General features: G+C 43.8%; 1 protein-coding gene across 2 annotated transcripts in view; it reads right to left on the reverse strand.

The window, feature by feature from the left end:
* Positions 1-27,572, reverse strand: part of ADCY5 (adenylate cyclase 5) — a 334,442-nt gene extending 306,870 nt beyond the window's left edge. For both annotated transcript variants that reach the window (XM_073305114.1, XM_073305113.1), the window contains exon 1: positions 24,961-27,572. In XM_073305114.1, the coding sequence (XP_073161215.1) occupies positions 24,961-25,941 (981 nt within the window). In that variant the 5' untranslated portion in view covers positions 25,942-27,572. The remainder of the gene's footprint in view (positions 1-24,960) is intronic.
* Between the last annotated feature and the right edge of the window lie 314 nt (positions 27,573-27,886).

Below are 27,886 nucleotides of genomic sequence, written 5' to 3' on the forward strand. Positions count from 1 at the left end.
AAAGTTTTTGGGATCAGGACCAGAGCAGGCTAAGACAACATTACAGGAGCCAAAATGGCTTGGATCATTACATAACAGTAAGTGTTGGACCTCCCCACATTTCCTGCAAGAACATAGAACTGCCATTCAGTCCTGGCAAATTAAGCATTCTGGATGCCTCTGTTAGCATGGTGCTTTTAGCACATGTGATTGAACCATGACAACACCACACACTTATTAAACACGGCACAAATTATATAAAAGAATCCAAGCAAACAAACACCTTAGTTGTGACTTAAGGCTACAATCTATCAAGCACCTTCAAATACGGCAACTTCACTCCTTGAATCTGGAAGTGCTTTGCTAGCAAAGACATTTCAATACAATGCACATACGTTTAAGAATACAAGTACTGGGGCAGAAAAAAGGGTGATGAGACTCCTAATGAATCAGTCTTGCTGAAAGTTTCCTTCATGACATTTTGCTGGCTGAGTCATTGTGCAGTACATGCTTTTGTCAGTAGGCCTTATCTAGGGTTTATTCACCTGAACTGCAGTTCTCTTTGGCTGAGGTCTTTTCTTATGCACACCTTCTCCCAATGCACTTTTGTAATGTCTTATGTAATTAGCAGGCCAATGAATGTAGAGCTATTATTTCATTCTCTTTGCAATTCCAGTGGCTGAGAAACAATCCAAGATCTACTTTTTGAAAGAGCAGTTTCCACTTCTATGGTAGTTACCTGTACATTTGAAGCCTGTCTTTACAGCAGCAGTAATGCTCCTTAGCACTTACACAGGGCTTTAGGTCTTCAAAGCACATTGACAAACATTAACTTGCAGTCCTTGCAACACTCTTGTGAAGCTTTTGCTATAAATATGTATTAGCCTCAAACAAATGGGGAAGTTGAGAGTCATAAATTAAAGGGATTTGCCCAAGGAATCAGTGTCAGAACATGCATTAGAACTCAGGCATGTGCCCCAGCCCCCCTGTGTTCTGACCACACTTGCCTTCTATAACTCTTAAAACATTAATTACACCCTCCCTCTTCACTCTCACATGGGTCACATCAGAGACTCGCTGCTAGTCCTATCTGAGGGGTAATACTAAGCATAAAACAGTTTAAAGATATACTTTGAGTCAAAACATTTTCATATAACACTACAGGCCTGACATGACACTCAGCACCCCAGAAAGGAATAACAATCAGGCCCTATGTACAACTTCACCCCAGTGGACCCACTTCTGCTCAGTTACAAGGATGTAAAGCAGGAAAAACTCTGCTGAGCTCTAGAGGAATCAGAATCTGGTCCTTTCCCTTTGCTCCCACATGCTACTGTGCAAGTTCCCTGGAAAGAGGATTTGGGTATTGACCTGCTCCATCCTCCTGGTGATGAATCATGACAAGACTTTTTGCAATGCCCAACCTTATGTCCTCCAAGGAGGAAGCCACAGTGCACCCTAGCTAGCTCTGTGATGCTGAATCATTTGACGTTTTGCACTAATGTGCAGCGTGGGTGCAACTGAAGTGAGATATCTTTGTTGCATCCACGGCTTTCTCCATTTCTAACATCTCTCTTCATTTGAGTAGGCAGGCACCACTCTTCCAAAGCTTATGATCTGCAAAGTTACTTTGCAGAATTCCACAGACTTGGAGCCCAGAAAGGAGGAGGTGGTGATATGGAGGCAGAATGTAGCAGCATTTGCCAGCAGTTTGAATAGATGGATGCTGACTCTATAGCAATACAGTATGCTAGTTGCTGGGAAGGTCAATTCCTTTTACACAGCAGAAGTTTCCTTAAAACAGAAAAACCACAGAACAATGTGGGAGGTCGCCCTATTACCACCCCTCCCATACTCGCATGGTTTTTTCCCACCTCACTGATCCAGTACTTAGATGTTCACTATGATGAAAAGACAGACAGAGGATTGGAAGAGTACATGGACAGGAGCAGAATTCTGAGGTGCTATTCAACGCCACTACATTCTATGTGGTGCTATGAGAAGTATTTCACAAAGCTCCTAAATCAGTCCAAGTTCCCTAAAATTTTTCTGCACGGCCACCAGATAATGCTTCACAAATTCATCTGAACTGCATATTCTTTATCATGTTTTTCTGTGTTTGAGACACAGGACAGAATTAAAGAAGTGGTTGATCTGGGCCATTGAGATAGGCCATTGGGTTGGATGAGGTCTTTCCAATTAAGTCTCCTCTTCCCACACCCATCCCTCCATCATTTGGAGTTGTCCCTCAAGGACGACCACAAACACTTTTATCCCTTCATTTTCACTGGTTTTTACCTCCTACAGAAGTTTATAGAGTTTAATCAAAGGGTTTGTGAAAGTCCAATTTAGTTATATAAATACTGTAAGTCAGTATGATATATGTAACAGTCAGTGTAGTATGCAAGGTTAGTCAGACAAAGTCTAAATTTTTTTTTAACCAATTATTGACAACAGAAGTGCAAGTACACTCAGAGGTGTGACCCCCACAAAGTCACTATATGGATTAATATTGCCAAGAGGCCCCAAACAAGATCAAGGCCCTATACAAACTCATAAAAGAGGACAGTCCCAGCCCCAAAGAGCTTACAGTTTAATAATACCCCCACAGTGCGCTCCAAGTAAGTCTACAGCTATTTAGTACATACAAAAACCCACTAATAGCATGTTCAGAGTGCAAAGCCAAGCATTCCAAAAGCAGAAAACCTGATCCTGCCCCTTGTGTGGATGAATCATCATGTGGTTTGTATTCAGGAAAAGAGGAGGAATTGGATGAATCAAACCAGATGACACCACTGATGCATTGTGGCCAATATCTGATGTTCCAAAGTTAAGATGAACAACCCTTTGTTGCTGATCGCCCTAGATTGTCAGATAGGGAACGTGTCTTGCATGTACATCTCCTAGCATATCCTGGGTGCTTCTGCAATACAAAAATATCTGAACTATTTACACGCTATCTTCCCATCTCCCATCCTCAAGGGGAGGCTATTTAAAAGGAACACTGTTCTTCAAATGCCACCTCATTGCTTGATATGTTTTCTGCTTAGGCCAAGACTACATTGGTCTGGAAAACTTATTTCTGGGGAAAACTGTTTTAACAGCATTTTTCTAGTAAGAATTCTAACTCCGTTTTTCTGGCCAGCACAGATGGGGTTAACTATAGGCAGCTATAGCATGGTTTAATGAAAGAATTTAAAGCAGTGTATAACTTATAGTCCTGGGTACAATGGTCAGAGAAACACATGAGCAAGAACCAGTTTAAACCCAGTTCTGGGAAGAGGTGCCAACACAGTTTCCTTGGCCACAGCAGACAATGCCTTATTGTGTTTTCTAGAATGTGGTTTTGTTTGGGGCCCTCTTTGGAAATTACATGATGACATTACACGATGAGTCTCAACATGGATGCATGATCTCCTCCTCTGTAATTTTTCCAACCAGTATGTTGTATTGCACCCCCTATAACGTCTTAAATGACGATCTGCCCCGTGTGACTCTGTGCAAGAGCTCTCTAATCAACAGTAGATAGTGTAAAATTACTGAGTTGTGAATTACAAAGACATATTGAGGGAGTCTGGGTGACACAGATGAGGTTTATGCACACTCCAAAGGCAGCTGTAACAAGGGACCTCAGTGTTTTATTTTCAGAGGGTGTAACTGAATTATGCTGCCAAACAACTCCCCTTTATTTTTCTCTTCAAATTTTTAAAATAAGAACTATTGGCACCATACGGTAGCATAAATACTCAAGATTCAAGGTTTTACCCCGATCTCTTTAGAGACATTAAATTTACTTATTTCCAAGATATTTGAAACACTGTTCCTTAAAGGAATAATGCAGGAAGCACAGTGTGAGGAAAAGTAGGAAAGAAATTAATTCTTAAATCTAACATAGCAACTACAGACTAATATGTACAAGAAATTCAGAGAGATTAAAAGACAGCATTTGACCTATGTACATAAACAGAAGGAACAGACACTTGTATATTCAGGCAGATACTAAAAATAACTTTTAATTAAACAAAAAGAACCTGATGATGAACTCTTTGCTGTGATCTGAGTGACTATATAATCTCAATAAAACATAGTTCATCCAAAAAAAGAAAAGGAGTGCTTGTGGTACCTTAGAGACTAACAACTTGATTTGACAGGTTTCAGAGTAACAGCCGTGTTAGTCTGTATTCGCAAAAAGAAAAGGAGGACTTGTGGCACCTTAGAGACTAACCAATTTATTAGAGCATAAGCTTTCGTGAGCTACAGCTCACTTCCTCAGATGCATATCGTGGAAACTGCAGCAGGCTTTATATACACACAGAGAATATGAAACAATACCTCCTCCCACCCCACTGTCCTGCTGGTAATAGCTTATCTAAAGTGATCATCAGGTGGGCCATTTCCAGCACAAATCCAGGTTTTCTCACCCTCCACCCCCCCACACAAATTCACTCTCCTGCTGGTGATAGCCCATCCAAAGTGACAACTCTTTACACAATGTGCATGACAATCAAGTTGGGCTTTCGTGAGCTACAGCTCACGGCTGCTACTCTGAAAATAGTTCAGCCAGGAGATAGCCTCCGTGTGTACCAGCTTTACTTTGGGGAATATCATTTCCTACAGAGCCCTCTGGTCCTTCTGGAAGCAGGAAAATAAGGCCTAAATGTTGGACTCGTCCAACTTTTTCTTTTTTGCCACCATCACCTCTGATGCCTGGAATTACTGCGGCAATGCCTTATAGATGTTGTTTATGTACTGTGGGATCACCTGGAGGCCCAAATCCAGTTTGAGACCGCCTTGTGTAGGTTCTCCACAACCAGGACACAACAGAATCACAAAAAACCTACACCCATGAATACTTCAGTCCCTAGTGGATTTAATACACTCTGAATTTCCCAGCCCCTCTATTGTCCCTATCCCATAAAGCCTCTTCTACTATTCTACCCCATAGCTCTTTCCTCACTTGTCCAATTTTCAAATCAATCTGCTAGTCTGTCAATAGCCCAGGCCTATCTCGTCTATTTTAAAATCATCTGGCACAGTTAAAATGCTGACTTGATCTTTTACATACTTCAGATTAGACTTTCTAAATAAGCAAGCATGGTCACAGATGAATGCTACATATCTAAGAGGCTTTATGGCTGTGGTATATAAACTACTGAGCTAGATAATCATAGGGCAACTTCCCACCTGCATTTTCCTCTGCCAGTTTCAATACAGCTCATCAGAAGCCACTTATAACTGTGTTTGAAAAGGATTAGTTAGAAACAAAGAGATCAAGCGCTGAGAGATGGGGACAGTCTCACGACTGCTGAGTTTTGTTCTCAACTTCGTCATAGACTCATGGTAGGCAAGTCACTTATGGCATGATTTTCCACAGATTTCTCACTCCCAGTGAAGCTGGGAGAGCAGAGGGAAGGGGCAGGATGCCATAGTAAGTCTTAACCAAATTGAGTTAGTATCAGCTGGCAGCTCTTCCTTTGAGGCCACCAAATTGCTCTTTCGCAGAAGGGAAAAGAAAGCCATTAACGAGGCAGAATATACCTGTGAGGTCTTCATTTGCACTCCTAATTACCCCACTGGGATAACAAATACCCCTTAAGTGAAATACAGGAGAGATGGAATTACTCTAATCCCATTGTTCAAACAAAGCTGCAAAGGTAATACTAGCCAGATCATCTGGCTTTCTTGTTTGGTCTCTCACTTCAATACATTCACCTCCCCGCACCACACCCACACCCCTTATTAACTTAAGTAAGTTGCCCAAGAGTGATTTGCTTGCAGGCAGGTTTGAGACAGTTTTTAACCTGACAGACATTCAAAAGATGTAATGGAAGTTTCAGTGTTACCTCTTCTCTCCTGCTCGGTCACTTTCGGGAACACAGGGCATTAAATGCCTTTTATTAGCTACCGTAATTCATTTTTCAGTTGGGAGCATCTTATGCAACCATTTCCCTGCATGTTAGTGAAGGATGATATTTGATCACTAATAACAAAAGAGGCCTTGCAGTCATTCCAGTTCTGGCTGCACTGTGCATTTTAGGGAGCCAGAAAAACCATAGCCAGTAACAGGAGCACAGGGCTGCGTGGGCTTCTTGGATTCAGTCTCTTGTGAGAGGGGGGTCACACAATAATCAAAGGGACAAGAAGGGACAGTCTGTCTGTGACCAGCCCCAGCACATATATAGGCCATACTCCCAGCCTCCTCCCCCAAAGTTATTCTGCTTGTTTGGTGGTGTGGTGACTTTAGGCCCATTCCAAGCACCGGCTGTAATGCAGTCTAGGGGACCATAAAGACTTTGGAAAGAGACTTCCCTGTCCAATGAAACTGGTCAGGCTATGGACTGCTAAATTTTCAATGATTACATAATTATGTTTTGCGTGAGCGGTTGGTTCAATTGGTCAGGGAAAACTATCTTCCGTGGCTGGAGCTGTTCCAGCCGGAGCTTGGGTTGGTCAGTTGGCTAGGGCTGGACTGGGGCCAGCCCAGGGCTCCTCTGGTGGTGAGGGGGTGGTGGCTTGGGGTTCCATCAGCCCGGGGCTTCTCCAGCCACAGGAGGGAGGTTCAGAGCTCCTGCTTGTGGGGGCAGGGCCTCATGCAGAAGGGGTGGGGCCATGAGGCTAGCCTCCCCAAAGTGGGGGGTCCACCGCCACTCATGATGTTTTGGTCGATAAACTGTTGGCCCAAGGGTCCTTGTCAGCATCCCGTGGACAGAACAGACAGGTTGGGGAAGGAGAATAGAGGCTCTGCAACAATGCCGCCCTCACAGACAGGACACTATAGGGTAGATAATACAATATAGCTGCCTCTCAGCAAAGCAGGGAATTAAGCATAATCAGCCACTCTTGTTTTATGCCAGCAGTGCCTTCTTCACACAGGAAAGTCCTGAGTGGAGATGAGAGAACCTGGCAGGCAGTTAGAGGATGGGAGTATTTTTTGTAGTCCCAGGCAAGAGGCATTTAGAGTCAGAGCTCTCTCTAGTAGCATATAAACCAGACCAGGAAATGAAGGATGTGCAATGAGACACACAGATAGGATTCCTAATACATACAGATTGAGGCAGAGGGGCACGCAGCCTGGGGGAAAGCAGACTGGTGCTGAGGAGCACATGGTTCAGACAGACTCATCCCCTAGGGGAGGATTTATTAAAGGGGATATTCTATATCCTAGTAAAGAGGAGGAGAGGGTAAAAGATGATAAAATACCGCTAGGAACTGAAGAGAAACAGTCAAATGAAAAAGAATCCCATGTAGCTACATCACATGAAGGCAGAGGTGAAAGTAAGCTGGTCCAGTCCGGTATGGCGTACCGGCAAGAGCCAGTACGCTGTGCCGGACCGGCTTCCCCAGCGGTAATTCAAAGGGCACAATGCTCCTGCCACTACAGGGAGCCCTGGGCCCTTTAAATCACCGCCGGAGCTCCGGCAGCGGGGCTTGGGCGGCACTTTAAAGGGCCTGGGGCTCCCCGCAGTGGCAGGACCCCCAGGCCCTTTAAAGCCCCACCAGAACCTGGCTGCTGGAACCGGGCTCAGGCAGGGATTTAAAGGGCCCGGGGCTCTGGCTGCTGCGGGGAGCCCCGGACCCTTTAAAGCGCCACCGGAGCTCCGGCAGCGAGGCTCGGGCAGGGGCTCCCTGCAGTGGCCTGAGCACTGGGCCCTTTAAATGCCCGTCTGAGCCCGGCTGCCGGAGCCCTGGGGCTCTGGCAGCCAGGCTCCAGCAGGGATTTAAAATGCCCAGAGCTCTGCAGGGCCGGAGCCCCGGGCCCTTTAATTCACCCCTGAGCCCCAGGGCTCCCAGCTGCCTCTGCAGCGGAGCAATTTAAAGGCCCCAGGTCTCCCAGCCAGAGCCCTGGGGCCTTTAAATTGCCTCTTCCTGTTGAGGCCACGCCCCCACTCAGGACTCCGGCATACCGGTAAATCCTTTAAGTTACTTTCACCTCTGCCTGAAGGAAGACAACTAAATATTGACAAATTGCATATGTGCTTGTATACAAAGGCTAAACGTCTAAATATGAAGATGGGTGAACTTGAGGGCCTGGTATTATTGAGGATATTGATATAACAGGCATCACAGCAACTTGGTGGAATGATAAGTAATGGGACATGGGAATACCAGGATACAAAAGATATAAGAATGACAGTAGTTCACACTGCGGGGGGAGTGGAATTATTTGTGAAAGAAAGCAGACTCAGGTATAGTAAAAGTCTTAAATGAATCAAACTTTACTCTAGAATCTCTGTGGATAGAAATACCATGCTTGAATAGGAGTATAGCAGTAGGATTATACTACCGACCACCTCACCAGGGTTGTGATGGCGATTGTGAAATGCTCAGGGCGATTAGAGAGGCTACAAAAACAGCAAACCCAATAATAATGGGGGATTTCAACTATCCCCACATTGACTGGGGACATGTCACCTCACGACAGGATGCAGAGATAAGACTTCTAGACACCATTAATGACTGCTTCTAGGAACAGCTAGTCCTGGAACCCACAAGGGGAGAGGGAATTCTTGATATAGTCCTGAGGGGTGCACGGGATCTGGTCCAAGAGATGAATACAGCTGAACCTCTCCGTAATAGCAACCATAATGTAATTAAATTTAACATCCTTGTTATGAGGGAAAATGTCAAAGAAACCCACCACAGTAGCATTTAACTTCAAAAAGGGGAATACACAAAAATGAGGAGGCTAGTTAAACAGAAATTACAGGGAACAGTTATAAGAGTGAAATGCCTGCAAGCTGCATGGAAATTTTTTTAGAACACCATAATAGAGACTCAAATTATAGGACAGACAGACACACCCCAAATCAAAAAATAGTAAGGAGGACCAAAAAAATGCTACCATGGTTAACAGAATAAAAGATCCAGTTAGAGGGGAAAAAAAAGACATCTTTTAAAAATTGGAAGTCAAATCCTACTGAGGACAATAGAAAGAAGCATAAACGCTGGCAAGTCAAGTATAATTAGGCAGGCCAAAAAGAATTTGAAGGGCAACTAGCAAAAGACACAAACTCTAACAGCAATTTTTTAAAGTATATCAGAAGCAGGAAGCCTGCCAAACAACCAGTGGGGCCTCTGGATGATCAACGTGCTAAATGAAGATGAGGTCCTTGCAGAGAAGCTAAATGAATTCTTTGCATCAGTCTTCACTGCAGAGGATGAGAGATTCCCACGCTTGAGCCATTCTTTTTAGGTGGCAAAGCTGAGGAACTGTCTCAGGTCAAGGTGTCAATAGAGGGGGATTTGGAACAAATTGATAAATTAAACATCAATAAATCATCAAGATCAGATGATATTCACCCAAGAGTTCGGAAGGAACTCAAATATAAAATTGCAGAATATTAACTGTGGTACATAACCTATTGATTAAAATCAACCTTTATACCAGATGACTGGCAGATAGCGAATGTAACGATCCTGGCAAATCACAGGCTAGTAAATCTAACTTCAGTATCAGGCAAATTGGCTGAAACTATAGTAAAGAACAGAATTATCAGCCGTAGATGAACACAATATACTGGTGAAGAGTCAACACAGCTTTTGCAAAGGGAAACCATACCTCACCAAACTATTAGAATTCTTTGAGGGGGGGTCAACAAACGTGGACAAAACACTCTTAGACTTTCAGAAAGCCTTTGATATGGTCCCTCGCCAAAGGCTCTTAAGCAAGAATGTAGTGATGGGATAAGAGGGAAGGTTCTCTACTGGATCACTAACTGGTTGAATGATAGGAAACAAAGGGTAGGAATAAATGGTCAGTTTTCATAATAGAGTGACATAAATAGCGGGGTCCCCCAATGCTCTGTACTGGGTCAGTGCTGTTCAACATATTCATAAATAATCTGGAAAAAAGGGGTAAACAATGAGGTGACAAATTTTGCAGATGACACAAAACTATTCAAGATAGTGAAATCCAAAGCTGATTGTGAAGAGTTACAAAGAGCTCTTACAAAACTGGGTAACAAAATGGCAGATGAAATTCAGTGTTGATAAATGCGAAGTAATGCATATTGGAAAACATAATCCCAACTATACAGACAAAACAATGGAGTCTAAATTAGCTGTTAACATTAAAGAAAGAAATATTGGAGTCATTGTGGAGATTTTCCTGAAAACATCTGCTCAGTGTTAGGAACCATTAGAAAAAGGATAGATAATAAGACACAAAATGTCATAATGCCACAATATACATCCATGGTATGCCCAAACCTTGAATACTGCATGAAGTTCTCAGAAAAAGATATATTAGAAATGGAAAAAGTATAGAGAAGGGCAAAAAAAATCATTAGGGGTACGGAACAGCTTTCATCTGAGGAGAAATGAAAAAGATGGCTTGTTCAGCTTAGAAAAGAGATGACTAAGGGGGCGGGGGACATGATCGAGGTCTATAATATCATAAACTGTGTGGAGAAAGTAAGTGTTATTTACCCTTTCACATAACACAAGAACCAGGGGTCACCCAATGAAATTATCAGGGCAGCACGTTTAAAAATAAAAACCAAAGGAAGTACTTTTTCATACAATGTCAATCTCTGAAACGTGTTGTTAGGGGATGTTGTAAACTGGGTTAAAAAAAGAATTGGATAAATTCATGGAGGATAGGTCCATCAATGACTATTAGACAAGATGGTCAGGGACACAAATCCATGCCCTGGGATGTCCCTAACCCTCCGACTGCCAGAACCTGGGACTGGACGACAGGGCATAGGTCAGTTGATAAATTGCCCTGTTTGGTTCACTCCCTCTGAAGCATCTGGCACCAACATCTTTTGGAAAACAGGGTACTGGGCTAGATGGATCACTGGACTGATCCAGTACAGCAACTTATGTTCTTAAGAAATTAGAATTCAAAAGCTGTTTAATTTGGCCTAACACCACATCCTTAACTAAAGCCATCTGCAGAAGATGCTTTCTTTATTTGTGCCTCCTTGTTAGCCCTGAGCCCCAAAAAATCACATTCCTACCAGAGGGCAGAGTCTCAATACTTTCAGTACTTGTAGAATGCTGAGCTGCTTTAATGATCTTCAGCATTAGGCTCAGCAGCCAGCTGTGCTGGAAACCAGTGTATCATCTACTCTTGCCTTTCCTAGCACATAGGAGAACTCATGAGGAGGCCCATTGATCTTGGGGAGAATAAAGTATATTTTGAAACTAACTGGCTGCCCATTACTGCATCAGTATGTAAACCACCCGTAATAAATGGGAGGGGTAGAAGGAGGAAGCTTATACAAATAAGGGGGTTGCCAACTTTCTAATCGCACAAAACCAAACACCCTTGCCCCGCCCCTTCTCTGAGGCCCTGCCCTGTTCACTCCATCCCCCTTCCCTCTGTCAGTCACTGTCCCCTACCCTCACTCACTTGGTCATTTTCAGCATCCCTTTTCTACCAGGTGTTCTGGTTGAAAACGGGACCCCTGGCAATCTTTATTTCAAATAAAGGAAGTCTACCACAGAAGGCTTTTACTCTTTAAGAGATCAACTGAATGCAAAAAAAAGGTCACCTAGCACATTGATATTTAACAATTTAGAGTCACAAGTTAGTATTCTAATACAAAATGTTGTGGGAAATAGGACTCAAGGGATTGGCAGTAGGTTCTGTTCCAGCCCAGAGCAATAGAGACTGAAAGCTGGTAGTTGCTGATGATACTTCCATGGCCCATGTGGAATGAGTTCCATGATCTCCTAGCAAACAAGTGACTATATCAGAAAGACAGCAACAACTGGCATCCTTATTAGCAGTTGCATTAAAGGGGTCAAGGGTAGACAGGACAAGCAAGCAGTTCTCTTGCCTCTTGGAAAGGGCCAAAGCATGTTGGTGGGGCAGCATAGCCAAAGTTTGCACTGAAGAGAAAGGCTGGATCTGTTCTGACAGAAGTTTGCCACATATGTGCAGCGTGGCCAAATTAATGTTACTAAAAAGTCCCAACTTGTGCAGGTGTAATTGTGTCTTACCTCAGTTACGTCATACTAATGCTGCAACAGATTTTTTTTTTAAATTGTTTCCAAGGTTTTTAAATGAAAGAGGAAATAGAATTACCTACTGGTGCCTTTAAGTGGTACAAAAATGTTCAGAGAGATCTTGATATGGTTTACAAAGTAGTACACACTCTGAATTGCACCATTAATACAAACACACTTCAAAGGAACACGCATGTCATTTCGGAACAGCTAGGGTGTTGCAAAGCGCGTCCAATAAATCAGCAGGGGAGTGGACTGAGCATGCTTATCCAAGCCAGGTTGAGAGGGACCAGGAATTAGATGGAGAACCCACGTCCAGATGGTGGAGATGAGTTTGGGTTTAACACACTATTTGTATTACAATAGCTCCTAGAGGCTCCAATCAGGTGCTGTGCAAATGTAAGGAACAGTTTTGTGACACTGGGGACTAGCCCTGATGAGCTTAGATGTAACAAGTGAACCATGAGACCTGTTTCCCCTGGGCATCTTCTCCCTATTTGGGGAGGGCGGGTAGGAAATCTACTTCCCAGCTATCAATTTCAAGATGTCCCCAGATTCTGGAAAACTTGGCACATTCTAGGACAAAAAGCACATAAAAAAGGGAAGTTTTAGTTGAATGTGTGATTTAGTGACTTCCACAAACTTTAGTGCAGTTGTACAGGCTTACTCTAGGACTGAACTTGGCCCAGCATATTAATATGTGCATTTAACCAGTAGTCAGGATGCATTATGTCCTATGTACAATGTGACCCATATAAGATGTTAATTGGAATCTTAACATGTGCATTTTTCTGGCTTGTTTGCAGTCTTGCAAGTTTCAATCACAGTTGTAAAGTTACTTGCATGCAGCAACTGTTGAACCCTGCACAGCAGCTCTATCAAAGAATCCAGAATCACAAGTGAAGAATATCACACCCAGTTGAAGTCAGAGTACTTAGGGATGCAAAAATGTAATTACCCGACATGAAATCTGGACAGCATATCAAAGCCTTATACTTGCGGAAATTCCCAGAAGAGTCTTTAATGACCACAAGCTGTCAGGACCTCTGTTTTACATTTCACCCACAGGCTTCAAAGTGTTCCCAACCCCCTGCGTCACAAAGCACTATCATCCTTACTCATTAAAGAAGAAAAAAGGCATTGGGTCAGTTCAGTTCAGAGAATTTTTCATTCATTTTTAAATTGACAAATACTTCATGAGTCAATATTTAATAGTCCAGGGAAAGGAAAAGGAAGAAATAGTTATTGCCACATAGGAATCATTCAATAGCCTATGTTATGCAGAAGGTCAGACTAGATGATCATAACGATCCCTTCTGGCCTTTAAAAGAATAAAGAAAGATCTACAAGTCTTTTCAAGTGGTAAGTGTATTTTCAGACACTCACTTCTGAAAGTGAACTTGCGCATGAGCACAAGGCCAACAACCAAACCAGGGGACATTCCTGAGTGTTCATGAAACTGCAACTCTCACTGGAGAGCCATAATTCACATACTAGCAACGTGTCACACAGTAGCAGCTTTGATGGTTCCTGTTACCTTCTGACATGTGGGAGGCAAAGATTTTGCTGCAGTGTCTCCAACCACACTGCACAGTTTCCTTCTTCACTGATAACACAAGGACATTTCTCCTTCTTCCTCTCAAAAAAATATTACTATGGACTACCTTAAAAATCACATCATATGGAAACAATTTTCATTAATGTATTCGCGGGTTCTCTGCATAAATCCCCCATTTATTAAAATTGAGACTAGACTGCCATGGGTACCATCTATCAAATGGGAAAAGATGCATCACTCACACACAGATGCAGTGTCCTCTGTACACTAGCTGGCAATCTTGCTCTTTTTAGAAATACCGATTTGACTAGTCTTCCGCTGCATGGCTTACTCCATAAATTAGCCATGTATGCAAGCTGACACGTTAAAGGAGTACTGCTTGCAGCAATGGTCTTCTGTCCCACACTTGTGACAAGGGCAAAGAAGGGAGGGGGAGCCACAGTGTTTGGGAAAGCGGCACGCTGCGGAGGCATGGCTTGCATTAGCTTCTCTGTGACAAAGTTTTGCTTCCTGCAATACCAAAAAGTCTTTCGACCACAGAACCAGGCTGCACCTGGTAACTGAACTGTCTACAGACTGCTTCAGAGGAAGCATAGGAAACTTTCTTTTTTAGAGAAGAGTGTAACAATTTCCTGAACTCAGTTCTCTAGCAGATCTATTTCTAACACCTGAAAAGAACCATTTCTTCATTTACATTTCTTCCCTTTATGACTACCCCTCCTCTGTACCTCCTCTTATTTACTCTCCACAATGCAAAAATTTCCCCTAGCATCGTAATATGTGACAGGTTTATATAGCAGCTTTAACCCCAAAGAGGATCTTAAAAAACTTTACAGCATCACTTAAATGGAGCCTCCACAGAGGTGAAGGGTGATAGCTACCTAATCAATGCACAGCATGCTGAACAGCAGTATGGGGAGGGAGGGGCATTTTGACTAAAGATGCCAAGACAAACTCATACAGGCTGTTTTACAGGAGCTTTAAATGTCTGTGAAGAGCAGACAGAACCTCTGGATTTTGCTAGTTTCCTCTGACGCACCTCACCACCCAATGAACTGCAGAGAATTCTGTTTAACTAGAATAGAAAGGCAAGTGGTTACATAAGTAGATGGACTCAGACCTGTGGTGCTAGGGAGTCTATTTCCCTTCAGATGCTTACATCACCAAGCTGTGCCACAGGAGAGGCCACGCATATACAAAACTATTCTGCTGCATGCAAGATCTCATACATGATGCACATACAAATTGGATTCCTTTTCTTTGCATCTAGGGAGGTGGGCAGAATACATCCTAGTCATATTAGCAACTTCTCATGCATGTGGAAAAGAGCTTAGTGGCAACACCTTCCATGAAGCATAAGTGCAACCTGGCATTATAAACCAACTTTTTACAAAGACAATCAAAATGAAAGCCTTAGTGAATGTCAGAAGGTACACCAATGAGAAACACTGCTAATGGCCTGTCAAAGATACAAACCGTGGCAACAAGCTCCTAAGCGGCTGAGCCTATTGCCCTTCATGCAGAAAGCTTATCTTTGCATTGCAAGATTGAAGATATCCAGGAGATGGCCCAGGAGATAATGAGGCCATTCAAGTGTTTATTCAGAGAAATTCTAAATGCGTCAAATGTAGGAACCAAAAGCTGAAGTTAGAGGCCGTGTTCCCAATGACATTTAAAATGGGAAATTCCTATTAGTCCATTTTGGTCCACCTCCTCAAGGGTCAACGCAGGACTATCCCTGCACCCATTTCCATGGTACTTCAATCCTATTAAATTACGCAATTCCTATTGGTGCCAGTATGACAACTGGTGAGGCTTCAAGTTCACATGAAACCCCCAAAACACAGAACTTCCCAGATGAGGCCCAGCTATGGACGCTGAAAGCATCCTGACTTCTCATTTTGCCTGGTACAAGGGACCAGTAACCATTCCAAGGTACGATCTCATAAAGTGCAAGACACTCACAGTATACATTGGAAAGCCGGAAACCAGCTAAAGCAGGTGTTCTCTTGCTTTGGGGATTCGGGAGATGTCAAACTTTAAAGGAAGGAATTTTTTTTTAAATCCACATCTGGATTATCCTCTTTCATGTTGCTGGGTTATGCTTGTAAAAGAGCATCCTGTCCTATCACATAGCTAGTCCTCCTCTGAGACTTCCTCCTTGCTTCTGCTTAACTGACAACCAAGACTGCTCTGCCAGCATACAGTCCTCTTACCTATCCCCTGTCCTGATGCCAGGGGTTAAAATTAGGCAGAGAGTTACCTTCCATTCCACAAGTCCTAGTATAGCCCTTAAAAAAACAAAACAACAACAACAAAACTTCACGAGCTTGGTGGCTCTACACCATAAATGACCTCTAACTTTGCTTGTGCCTCAGCCAGGTACCAGTTTCCCTCTGGAAAAAGCTTTCACCGGCCCTATAGAAGATCTCACCATTAAGAAACCTGAACTAATTATTCTTACTCATAGCTATTCTACCACTCCCCACATCTCCCTTAGTCAGCACCTGCCAGGATCTCAGTGCAAATTGGGCTTTGGTGGGGTGAGGGGGTTTCTTGTGCAAAGGCTGAAGTGAAGATCAATGAGTAAGTAGTGAGAGGGAGGAAAGAGGCTCCACTGGATGGAAAGGAGCAAAGATTGTTAAGGCTATGTATTAAAAAAAACCAACCAACCAAAAACAAACAAAAAAACCCAGAAAAATCGGAGATAAGAGAAAGGAAAGGAACGGAACCAGAAATCAGAGTGTCCCTAAAACAAGCCCCCTGGCCACAAGTGAGTCAGTTTCACATCATTGCTTTTCAGGAAAGCAAGATAGAAGATTTTAAATATTTGCATTTTACACACACACACGTTTTCCTTCATCATACCACTATTCCCCTCCAGCCACGAAGAGATATACATCAGGTTGTTGGACAATCAGGAAGTTGGAGAGAGATTCCGCTGCACTAATTCCACCTGCAGTATATTTTTTGCACATATTGTCTATACAGGATGATATATGCATTTTATTGAAGGATTCATACAAGAAAATAAAGCTTGCCTTAGGCTCACAAGAAGAGTTATACTTAGAAATCTTTTTTTAAAACCCCACCCATACCACATCAAAAGCTGATCCGTTTTCTCAAACATACTCAGCAGTACATCATAGAAGGGAAACAAAAAAAAACAAAACAGGAACTAGAGAGTGTGGTTTCTCAGAAGCCACTGAACAGCTCCAGGGCAGGGCCACTTTACCACATTAACAAACCCAGTGCAAACCAGGTAACAACGGTTAAATTTGACAATAGGCTCAGTCTACGTTTAACTAAATGCTAGAGATTTTTAGTTGCAGGATGAGTAATTATAACAAGAGATCAAGAAGATTCTGTTGCGCTGGCTACAACAACAAGAAAAATATTCCAGAAGCGTTCCTGTTAAGAAAGAAAAAAAAAAAAAAAAAACCAGACAGGCAACGAAAGCTAATAGAACGAGCTTCAATCACTCAGGGTGGGGAGGAATCAAAGGATGCTTTGTTTCAGAGTAGCAGCCGTGTTAGTCTGTATTCGCAAAAAGAAAAGGAGTACTTGTGGCACCTTAGAGACTAACCAATTTATTTGAGCATGAGCTTTCGTGAGCTACAGCTCACTTCATCGGATGCATACTGTGGAAACTGCAGCAGACTTTATATATACACAGAGAATATGAAACCATACCTCCTCCCACCCCACTGTCCTGCTGGTAATAGCTTATCTAAAGTGATCATCAAGTTGGGCCATTTCCTGCACAAATCCAGGTTCTCTCACCATCATGTGCCAGCAATGCCCCTCTGCCATTTACATTGGTCAAACTGGATAGTCTCTACATAAAAGAATAAATGGACACAAATCAGATGTCAAGAATTATAACATTCATAAACCAGTCGGAGAACACTTCAATCTCTCTGGTCACGCAATCACAGACATGAAGGTCGCTATCTTACAACAAAAAAAACTTCAAATCCAGACTCCAGCGAGAAACTGCTGAATTGGAATTCATTTGCAAATTGGATACTATTAATTTAGGCTTAAATAGAGACTGGGAGTGGCTAAGTCATTATGCAAAGTAGCCTATTTCCCCTGGTTTTTTCCTACCCCCGCTCCCCCCAGATGTTCTGGTTTAACTTGGATTTAAACTTGGAGAGTGGTCAGTTTGGATGAGCTATTACCAGCAGGAGAGTGAGTTTGTGTGTGTATGGGGGTGGGGGGGTGAGAAAACCTGGATTTGTGCTGGAAATGGCCCACCTTGATTATCATGCACATTGTAGGGAGAGTGGTCACTTTGGATGAGCTATTACCAGCAGGATAGTGAGTTTGTGTGTGTGGTTTTTGGGAGGGGGGTGAGAGAACCTGGATTTGTGCAGGAAATGGCCCAACTTGATTATCATGCACATTGTGTAAAGAGTTGTCACTTTGGATGGGCTATCACCAGCAGGAGAGTGAATTTGGGGGGGGGGGGTGGAGGGTGAGAAAACCTGGATTTGTGCTGGAAATGGCCCAACTTGATGATCACTTTAGATAAGCTATTACCAGCAGGACAGTGGGGTGGGAGGAGGTATTGTTTCATATTCTCTGTGTGTATATAAAGTCTGCTGCAGTTTCCACGGTATGCATCCAATGAAGTGAGCTGTAGCTCACGAAAGCTCATGCTCAAATAAATTGGTTAGTCTCTAAGGTGCCACAAGTACTCCTTTTCTTTTTTAAAAGGGTGCTTTGGTGGACAAATAAAGGGTTTCAAGCAAAATCCAACCCTAATCCATTTGAAGAATGGCCCGATGCCCAAAGCTCACACTCCAGTTGAGACAACTCCCAGACTTCTCCTAACCCAAACCTTGGCAACACTGTCAAGCCAGTTTGCTCTGTGTGCGTGCATGGTTTGGAAACACTACACCTGCTGGAGACTCAAGGAAAGCAAACATTCTCTTTGAAGTCTGTGGAAATCTTACACCCTCAATTAATGAGAGCCTCATAAATGTGGTTACGGTATAAAATATTACACCATTCTACAAGGCAGCAGCTAGAGATCATTTCATTGTAGTTAAAGGCTTCTACAGCTCAAGGCCATGTCACTCAGAGGCCCTACTGTGGGCAGCCTAGAATCCACATCTGACATTAGATAAGGGCTTTGTTTCCCTTTCGCTAGTTATTTATCACCAAGGCTATCACCCTCCACTGAAATCCGGTCAGACAGACACAACAAGCCTGAGATGCTTAAAGGTCAGTCAACTGTGCCTTGTAAGATTCAAGTACACTTGAAGTTATCATTTCCCCTCTGTGCAAAGCATGAAACAATCCGTCAACATTTGGCTGAAACATCTTCATCTAGACAGAGAACAACGACGAAACTTGCATATCCTGCCATTTCCGAAGTGTCATAAAAGTGACTAGAGTGATTATTCATTCACTAGAATTATTGTACCTGGCACAGCAGTGTACCTAAGTCATCTCCACCAAGGTAGGTTTGATATTCAGTTCATCTACTCTCAGTCCACCATAAGACTCTGCAATCATTACTGAAGGGATGAGAGAACTAAGTGCAAGTGGGTCAATCTACTGGGTTGTTGAATATGCCATGGAGTCCTGCAGATCAGGAGTGGAGGGGAATTAAGAGTATCTTCTCCAGCACTGAAGCACACTGTCAGCACTCAAACGTTATATCACCTGTTATGTTTGCAGTCATCAGGACCAATGAAATAACAATAAACCTCCATCTCTAACAAGCTTCCTTTCTGGCAGAAAAGAAAAGAAAAGAAAAAAGAAAAGAAAAAAGGATGCTAGGGAAAGAATCATTCATAAGTAGACCTTCAAAAACCTCAAGCCATATTCCCACCACAATAAATACAGAACAATGTTCTTTTTAAGGACAGTAGATACTTAAGTCACTGAAATGTTGCACAACTGGGGCTAATTTCTACCCTCAGTTGCACCCACTGAAGTCAGTGAGACTGCATGGGTATAACGGAGTTTTGCTTTTGCATACTTCCGTTTTCTAAACCAAGGACTCCCAATCCTGCATCTCTTACTGACTTCAGATGAACTATTCCTGGGGTAAATTCTGCCACCGTTACTCACATTATATTGTATGTTATAGAAGATCCTCTACTGAAGTCAATGGGGCTACCGAGAGCAAGCTATTATTCAACATAACTACAGGCGGTGGAATCTGGCCCCAATGTGCATGAGTGGGTCCTGTATTAGTGTTATTTAGATTTGCCTCCAACCCTACTTCCAATAAGTAACAGAGAAAGCACAAAGATCAGCAAGCTTATAGAGGTCACACATGGGGCTTTGCATTTCAGGTAGCAAGTCTATCCCTGCTTATGAACAAAAGACAATCCCAATTCCTATTTGAAAACAAACAACAACATCACCACATCAACCCTGCAATGGCACATTTCTGATAATCTGTCAGTCTCAAAAAAATCAGTCATGACCTAGATATCTTGTGTACTATTGCAAGCTAGGTATAGTACAGAGATATTTCTCCTGGTGTGGACTGTGCTACTGCTCCTAACTGACCACTGATTAGATCACATCCAATAAAAAGCATCTTGATGAGATGCTAAAGAGCTATTCGTAACATGAGCTGATGTTCTAATAGGAGCAAGAGCTGCTCCAACTTTGCTAAAAATAACAGCCTACTTCAAGAAAACAGAAACAGAAAAGTATGTATACCTACACCCACACAGAAATGTGAGAATGGAATATTACATTCTTGTGAGGGTCCAACATTCAGCTGCAGAGCAAAAATGTATCATTAATACAAATTTATAGAGAGAAAGGTCAACACATTCCCAGTTCTCTGAAGTCAGGCATGGGGACCATTAGATCAGTATTGTTGTAACAGAGGTGTTTGTGATGGGGCTGAACAGCTTGGAGTCTAACTGTGGGAGGCTTGGATCAGAGAGTGCTATAAAAGAGAGCCAAACGATGGTGCAGCTGTTTGTGAACAGTGCTATTAGAACTCTTTTCAGAAAGGTTAACAATAAATGTTACTTTAAAAGAGCACTGTCATTTCAGTTCCACTTTCCGCAAGGTTATTTATGTGAGACAACTTTCCTAGTCACCTGTTATTCTGATACATTGTAACTGGACGACCTCGCATGGCCTGAAGTATTTAATGAACTACAAGCGCCTTTCCTCAACTATGTTATTGCACCAGACATCTTAGAAATAAATGTGACGGTACAGGTTTGGGCAGCAAAACAAAGCCTAAACCTAAATTAACGGTTAGTTAATGCCTGTTATGTTGCATCCCTATCCCCAACTCTTGGTTCTCTTTTTCCAAAGCCCAATAAAATCTACTGAAAGACTACCCGTTGGCATAAATTGGATTCTCAACACCTGATCCTGTAGACACAGGCTTGATCTTAACTTTATACACTCAAACAGCCCCACTAAGGTCAAGGGGGCGACTTGCCTACATGAAGTTACATATATAAATTGTTTTCAACGTTACAGTTTTCCATGGTAAACTCTGGGGTCTTCCTATGTGTCTATGCACGACTTGCACATTTGAGGGTCTACCGTAATATAGATAAACCAAAATATCAGTTTTACCATGTATGTAAAACAATTAAGTGAGAATAGCAGGTTTCTTTTCAAATGAGCAAGTATTAGACTGTCTTGTTACCGTAAAAAGGTTATTATACTGACAGTCTTTATATGTTAATTCTGGAGCTGATCTCATTTATTCATAGTCCATGTATCACTGCCTCATGGAAATTTCAGCACTAGACAAGATATACAGTATGTACGCTGAATCACATTTATAAATCAAATGTTCTCAAAATAACTCAGGGATAAAATGGGAAAATAAAGGTTTTTGTTTTAAACAGGTTTAAAAATGTGTAAATTTTAACTAGTTGCAGGTGTACAAGGAATACATAAGCAATTAAGATTTGTAGTTTGACTGAAGTATTATGCATAGAATATATTTTGCTTCCACGGAGCACTTCGTATGTGAAATATGCTCTCGTACACTAGTTCATTTCTTTTTACCTAGTGCAGTCCTGAACTGGGAATAGTCAGTCATGATAAACATTCACATTTCCTTTCCTCTCTCACTCGCAGTCAAGAAGAGTTGACCAGGTGATAAAGGCGGCCAAAATTTCTACAAGTGACCTCTACTTAAGTTTTGGGTGCCTGACCTGATCTACAGAGGTGCAGAGTACCTGCAGCTCTTGTTGACCACAGTTAGAAATGCCCAGCACTCAACGCATCCAAAAATCAGGTGCAAGGTACCTCAGGTTGGAGGACCTAATTCAGTGGCTGCTTTCAAAAGTTTTAGATTCCCAGAAAATTTTTAAGAGCAGCACAGCTCTAAAAGGTAGGAATCACAATAGCCATGATTCTCAGTCCATCCTGCACTGAGCACAGGAAAAGCATGGAGGGGGAGAGTGTGTGCAAAGGTTTCAGACACTTTTGTGCTCCCTATATTCCAAGGACATTAAGGCAGGGGCAGGCATAGCTTCCAGTATCACAACAGCCACAGGGCTGCTCTAATTTACACCCTACTTTCCCAGGGATGCAGACCCTAGCAGCAGGGCAGCATGCTGTGGCCATGTCCAATCCTGCCCTCTCCTTCCCATTCCTCTATCCCAGAAGATGAGAACAGAGTTAGTCAGAAGTCCGTTTATTATGATAATCTTCAATTTTTGCGTGAGTACCTGTTTTGTCCAGCTTTGATACAATCAGGAGAAAATAAGGACAAATAACCAAACCCACAAACCAAAGAGGAAGGGAAGAAAGTCGTTGTAATATCACGATCAAAGTATCATGAAAAGGGAGAGGGTTGAAAGTTCTAAATAGTCTTTGAATAAGAAACATGGCTGAAGGACCAGATGGTCTGATGGCCATGAGTTCAATTACTGACCAATTCGACAGTCACATCATGACTAATAACAGTGGACTGAAAAGGGTGGAAAAGCCATTTTATTTTTCTGGCTTTCCTCCACCTCTGCCCATCTTGGCTTTAAGAGAAAGAGAAATAGAGAAGGAGGGCTTATATGCATCAGTGGGGCAGAGTCTAACAAAAATGAGATTTCCATGGTAACACTCAACAGCCTCTGTCAGAAAGGCCTGGTAATAGCTGTGAGGCAATATGCTCTGTAGATATAGATTTTAATATTAGACAGATCACATATGTAAACAAATACACAGCAGGCCAGATCCTCAGCTTGTAGAACAGAAAATAGCTTCACTGACTTCAATAGAACCAGGCCAATTTACACCAGCTGAGGATCTGGCCCAATATCTGGATTAAACAAAACAAACCCCACAAGAAGATCACACAGAGAACTAATTTTTGAAAATAGTTTAAAAGGAATCCTGTGATGTTGTTTAACTACTGCAGAACCTCACCTTAGAATAATTGGGAGATCAATTGTTGATGCAGATATATGTGAATTACCAAAGAGTACCAGGGCAGGTTCTAGGGTGGGCAAGAAGGGTGCCAGCTTCCTGGAGGTGCTGTACTGCTTGGGATTTTTCCCCCCCCTCTGCTGATTGGCCAGCAGGTTTGGGGCGGGGGCTGGGGGAAGAGGCAGAGAGGAGAACATGACAAAATCAAAATGGCTAGGGCCATTCCTGGAGAGTAGGGCTTTTGCAACGCATTATTAGTTTTGACAAGCACAGTTTTATCTGGGATGATTCTTCACATTTTACCAATAAGTAAGCGTGCTGAAATAGAAAGAAGGCAGGCAGTCTACTGGTTACAGAAAGTGGCTGGGAGCCTGAACTATCATCCCAGGTCTTCCAAACGCTGTGACCTTGGGCCAACCACTTCACCTCTGTGACTCAGTTTCCTCGCTGTTAGTTATGAGATTTAATGCATTCACCAGCCATTTGAAAATGCAACAGAGTAAGTATTATTAATAATTTATTTTGTAAGGTTTCAGAGGAAATCTCACTACAGCACTTTGATGTTAAGCCTTTGCAGGATGAGGGCCTAAAAACTTTCAGACATGCTTCAAATTATGCACCATGAGTAGTCTCATTGACTTACATAGGACTACTCACAGTTTGTAAAATTAAGCTTGTGCACAAGTCCTCGCAGGATTAGGGCCCTAACAAGGATTATTTGAGTATGTTAGTGAACCTTACCTATGGAAAAAAAAACAAAAAACGAACCACCAATTAGTAGTTGTCATGCTTGTAGATTAGAGTAATAATTAGGGAAGTCCTGCTCTAAATACATAAAAATACACTATCTACAGTTTAAGCCTTCTTACCTAGTTTCTATTTTATGGACAAAATGCATTTTGGGTGATATTTTGGATTCGTACAGAGCACCACTAGCACATCCCATTAGGTTTTCCTTGACTAAATTCAGGCCCCAGAAGAAGTCTCTCTCTAGAATACTCATGAGAAGGTGGATACTGGAAGATGTCAGAAGTAATAATACTTGGTCAGCCACAACAAAGTGCAGCATAATATATAGTGCTGGAAAAGAGAAGACTGTAAGCAACCAATACCTGATTTTCATTTAATTATCAATTCTTCGTTAATATACACATCCCTGCTCAAAACCCCTATTATAAGAGGGACTGCAATGCACTGCAGAATGAAAATGATTTTCAGAACTTTTTAGGGATAAACAATGATAGTTTTCTATTGTCAATGTGTCTGTTAAACTTAAGCAAACAATCCCCCCCCCATATCGTTTGTTCTGCTTGGAAAGGAAAAGAGGGTCCTTGTATTACTGTTGTCTAAACAGATATGGTCATTTAAAAACACTGCACACTGACACATTCTATGAGTCTTATTGTTTCAGTTAGCTGACTCACTAGTAGTTAACATTCTATCACAGCTACAGATAAGAGTTTAAAATGCAAGGTTGTTTTAAAAACAAACAAACAAACACCGTTATTGCTGGCAACATATGGAATCTATTTTTACCCCTTACCCTCTAGGTATTTGCTGTACATTTCAGAGAGCAAACCCCTCTCTTTAGGTCATTGACTTACATGAATTAAGGAACATGCATCTCTGAAACCAGGTTGTACATTTTGTTGATATTTTACATAATTACAAGCAAGCACAATTCTCTCCCCATAAGACCACCAAGACTTTTCCACACCATTTTTTAGTCACACAGCACCAAGCACAGGTACCATTCCACAGATGATCTGTTGACATTAAATAAAACAGACATGCTCTATCCACAGAGCTAGTCAGGATCATTCGGTGCTAAAATGCGACTTACTTAAAGCTAGTAAACCAGATTTAAAAAGTTAAAAAAGAGGAAGAAAAAGGTTAAAACAGTTATTGAAAAGCAACAGGGAGGAGAGCATCATTAGACTAGTCAGCATCCAGGGCAAACTCCCACCTAGTATCAGACAAACCAGTGTCCAGAACCAGCTATCAAACAGATCCACAAAACTCAATTGAAGCCCAGACTCCTTTTGACACCTAAAGCCACCAGACCTTAGAGCCAGAGCTTGCCTCACCTGCTTTAACAGGAACTTGTCCTCTGCGCTGGTTTTCAGGGAGATGGCCAGGTGGATTGCTGAGAGGACCACCCCGCTGATGACCGCAGCCCTCATCCTGACTGGCAGCAGCGTGTAGATGCTGTAGATGAAGAAGACAGTCCACCAGATGCCCTCGGAGGCGCTCCTGGGCCAGACCAACAGCACCCCCACCACCTGTACGGCCACGATGGCCAGGATGACCGAGTAGCACACCAGCCACATGTGGTCCTGGTGGAAGTCGTTTCGGTTGCACAGCACGCACAACACCAGCACCAGCAGGATGGCCAGCGAGAGCACCACCACATAGGGCACCTCGTAGTGACCGTACACGGCGTGGAAGAGCAGCATGACCAGGCACACCAGCACCAGCACGGCCATCAGCATGGTGAGGCTGCTCTGGTTGAGCCGGAAGAAGTAGCGCTGGTAGAGACGCTCCAGCTTCTCCGACTGGAACTTCTTGGACCTGAAGATCTGCAACAGGCTGCCACGGCAGCTGCCCATGGAGAAGGCCACCTGGGAGTCCCTTTCCTCCTCCTCCAGCTCCTCAAGCTTGGCCTTGATCCGCTTCTCCTCCAGCCCCAGCTCCACGGACCGGGGCCGCACCTCACCCAGCTCCCCAAAGTGCCGAGGGCTGGTGGTAAAAGTGGGATTCCCTCTGCGCTGGCAGCGGCGACTATCTTCGCCATGCTCCTGCCAGGCCGATTTGGATCTAAAACTCAACATCCTGCAAACACTTTCCCTCCGGTTCGTGTTGGGCTGAGGTTCGTAGTCTTCCTCACTCCTCCACCTGCTCGCCATGCAAGAAGGCTTCTTACTCGATGATCTGTTTGGGGCAGGTGGGTAGGAATAGCCATTGGCCCTGGACTCTGCTTCCCCCCAGGCCGATCGATGCTGCTCGGTGCCTCCCCGAGGTGCAGGGGCTCCAAAGCCCGGGGGGCTCACGCTGTTGGGCCGGGACATGCCCTACAGCAAAGAGTGTTGGGAAAGGGGACAAGCCACAAAGAAAAAAAAGTTCGCTCACAGCCAGGAGGGACCTGAACTTCCAAGCATCTTTCTCCAGGCGTCAGGGGAACAATGCAAGGGGAGCGAAAACTGCAGATCCTTCCCTCTTTGGCAAAGTCCTGGCTCACACAAAAGTCTCAGGCTGTCAGCGATACAAGATTCCTGATAGTTGTCAGGAGAGCACAACCAATTCGGTGAACCCTCTGCTCTACAACCTGGGGTCTCCTGGAGCCTGCTACAAGTGCCTCATAAATAGCTGGAATCCCAGCAGCAGCTTCCTAGAGAGTTCCCCCCAATCTGTCATTTCCTCTCCCAAGTCTCTAGGGAACTGGTCATTCCTTTAAATAATTATACAGAACTTTCTCACAAAGGGGGCTGGGGAGGGAGAGAGGAAAATCACCTGAACTCCCACCACAAACCAGAATCACAGCCCCAGATTACTCAGTTTTATTAGCATTGTAAAACTGCAAATCCTCTCTTGGACCAAAGCAATTATCCCGGCACAAGAAGCAAAGGCTCCCACTCCAAGGTACCTTACAAGAAGCGTGCTGAAGAGCCAACATATTTCTGCACTGGCTGCTGTGTGAAAGGCAGAAGAGAATCAGTGATAACAACTCCCACCTGGGGTTAGCGCCTGGAGAAACCACCATTTGTTGGTGATCTGAACTGATTCAGAACCAAACTACAAAGGGCAGAGGGACGGCGGTGCTGGGACTAGTCTTTGGCGGTTAGTCTCATAGAGAAAGAAAACATGTCCTAGAGATTGTCAAAATCCCTCCTCGCCCCAGCGCAGAGCGCTGCAGCAGATGGGGAGATTGGATTTTTTTTTTTTTAGGCTCTCAGTACAATAATGGTCTGGAGTAGTGGATGCATCCTTTACGAAGAGGACATACGCTGAGCTTTCCCTTTCAGCAGACTCAGCATTAGCGTCCGGGGGGAGAACCAAATCAATCGACTCCTTAAGAGAGACAGAGCCATCCGCTAGCTCACAGGGCTATTTCCCAGCCAGCAGCACGCTTGGGGGTAGGTTTTATCCAGCAGCTCCCGCTGCGGGACGATGCGCTATCTCCGCAGCAGACACACCAAATGAGCCAGAATAACTAGCGATGGTCTCGTCTTCCAGGGGCAATGCAGCCTTCTCTGCAAAGCAGGATCGAAGGGGACCTGGCAATTCATTCACACATCCTCCTCCGTCTGCTGCTGACCCGGCTTTTGCTTCGGATCAATGCAGCCAGCCTAAGGTGCATGTCCTCACCCTTCCCTGGCAAAAAAAAAAAATAAAATAAAAGCGATTAAAAAATAAACAGCAGAGTGGTTTCTCTTTCTCTGCAATGCAAAAATCCAGCGCGGGCAGCTCGTTGCTGAGCTGCCCAAATGGCTCTTTCCCGGAGAGGAGGCCGGCACTTTACGGGAGGCGCTGCTCGGAAGGGCCGGCTTCCCCAGGCACCGCCAGCGGCATCTCTCCCCTGCTCCGCGCTCACACGCGCCGCATCTCGAGACATTCCATCCGCACCTTTCAAACTAGTCTTTGTACGCCCCCATTCAACCAAACTTCAGCCCGGCCTGCCTCCGCCTGCGGCGCCGGCGGATTGGTGCGGTCTCAGCGGCTGCCTGCTCCGATTGGGCGGCTCCGCTACCTGACCGGCTGCGTTGGCTTCTCTGCCAATGGGTGGTCCCGTTTGGCTGTGGGGGCGGAGACGGCGGCGGGGCGGGGGAGGGGGGGGGGGCAGCTGCCGCAGCTGGAATCTGCAATATAAATTCTTTAACTCCTTCGCCCCTTCCCTCCTACCGCAAGTGTATTCCCAAGCCGTAGGCGCCTGCTCCGCTGACTCTCTTCACGCGGCTGCTGCCTGGGGCGGGCAGTGGCGGGGGGGGGGTAGGGGTGTGTGTGGGTGTGTGTGTG

This window comes from Lepidochelys kempii, chromosome 11, assembly GCF_965140265.1.
Source record: "Lepidochelys kempii isolate rLepKem1 chromosome 11, rLepKem1.hap2, whole genome shotgun sequence".
NCBI lineage: Eukaryota > Metazoa > Chordata > Testudines > Cheloniidae > Lepidochelys > Lepidochelys kempii.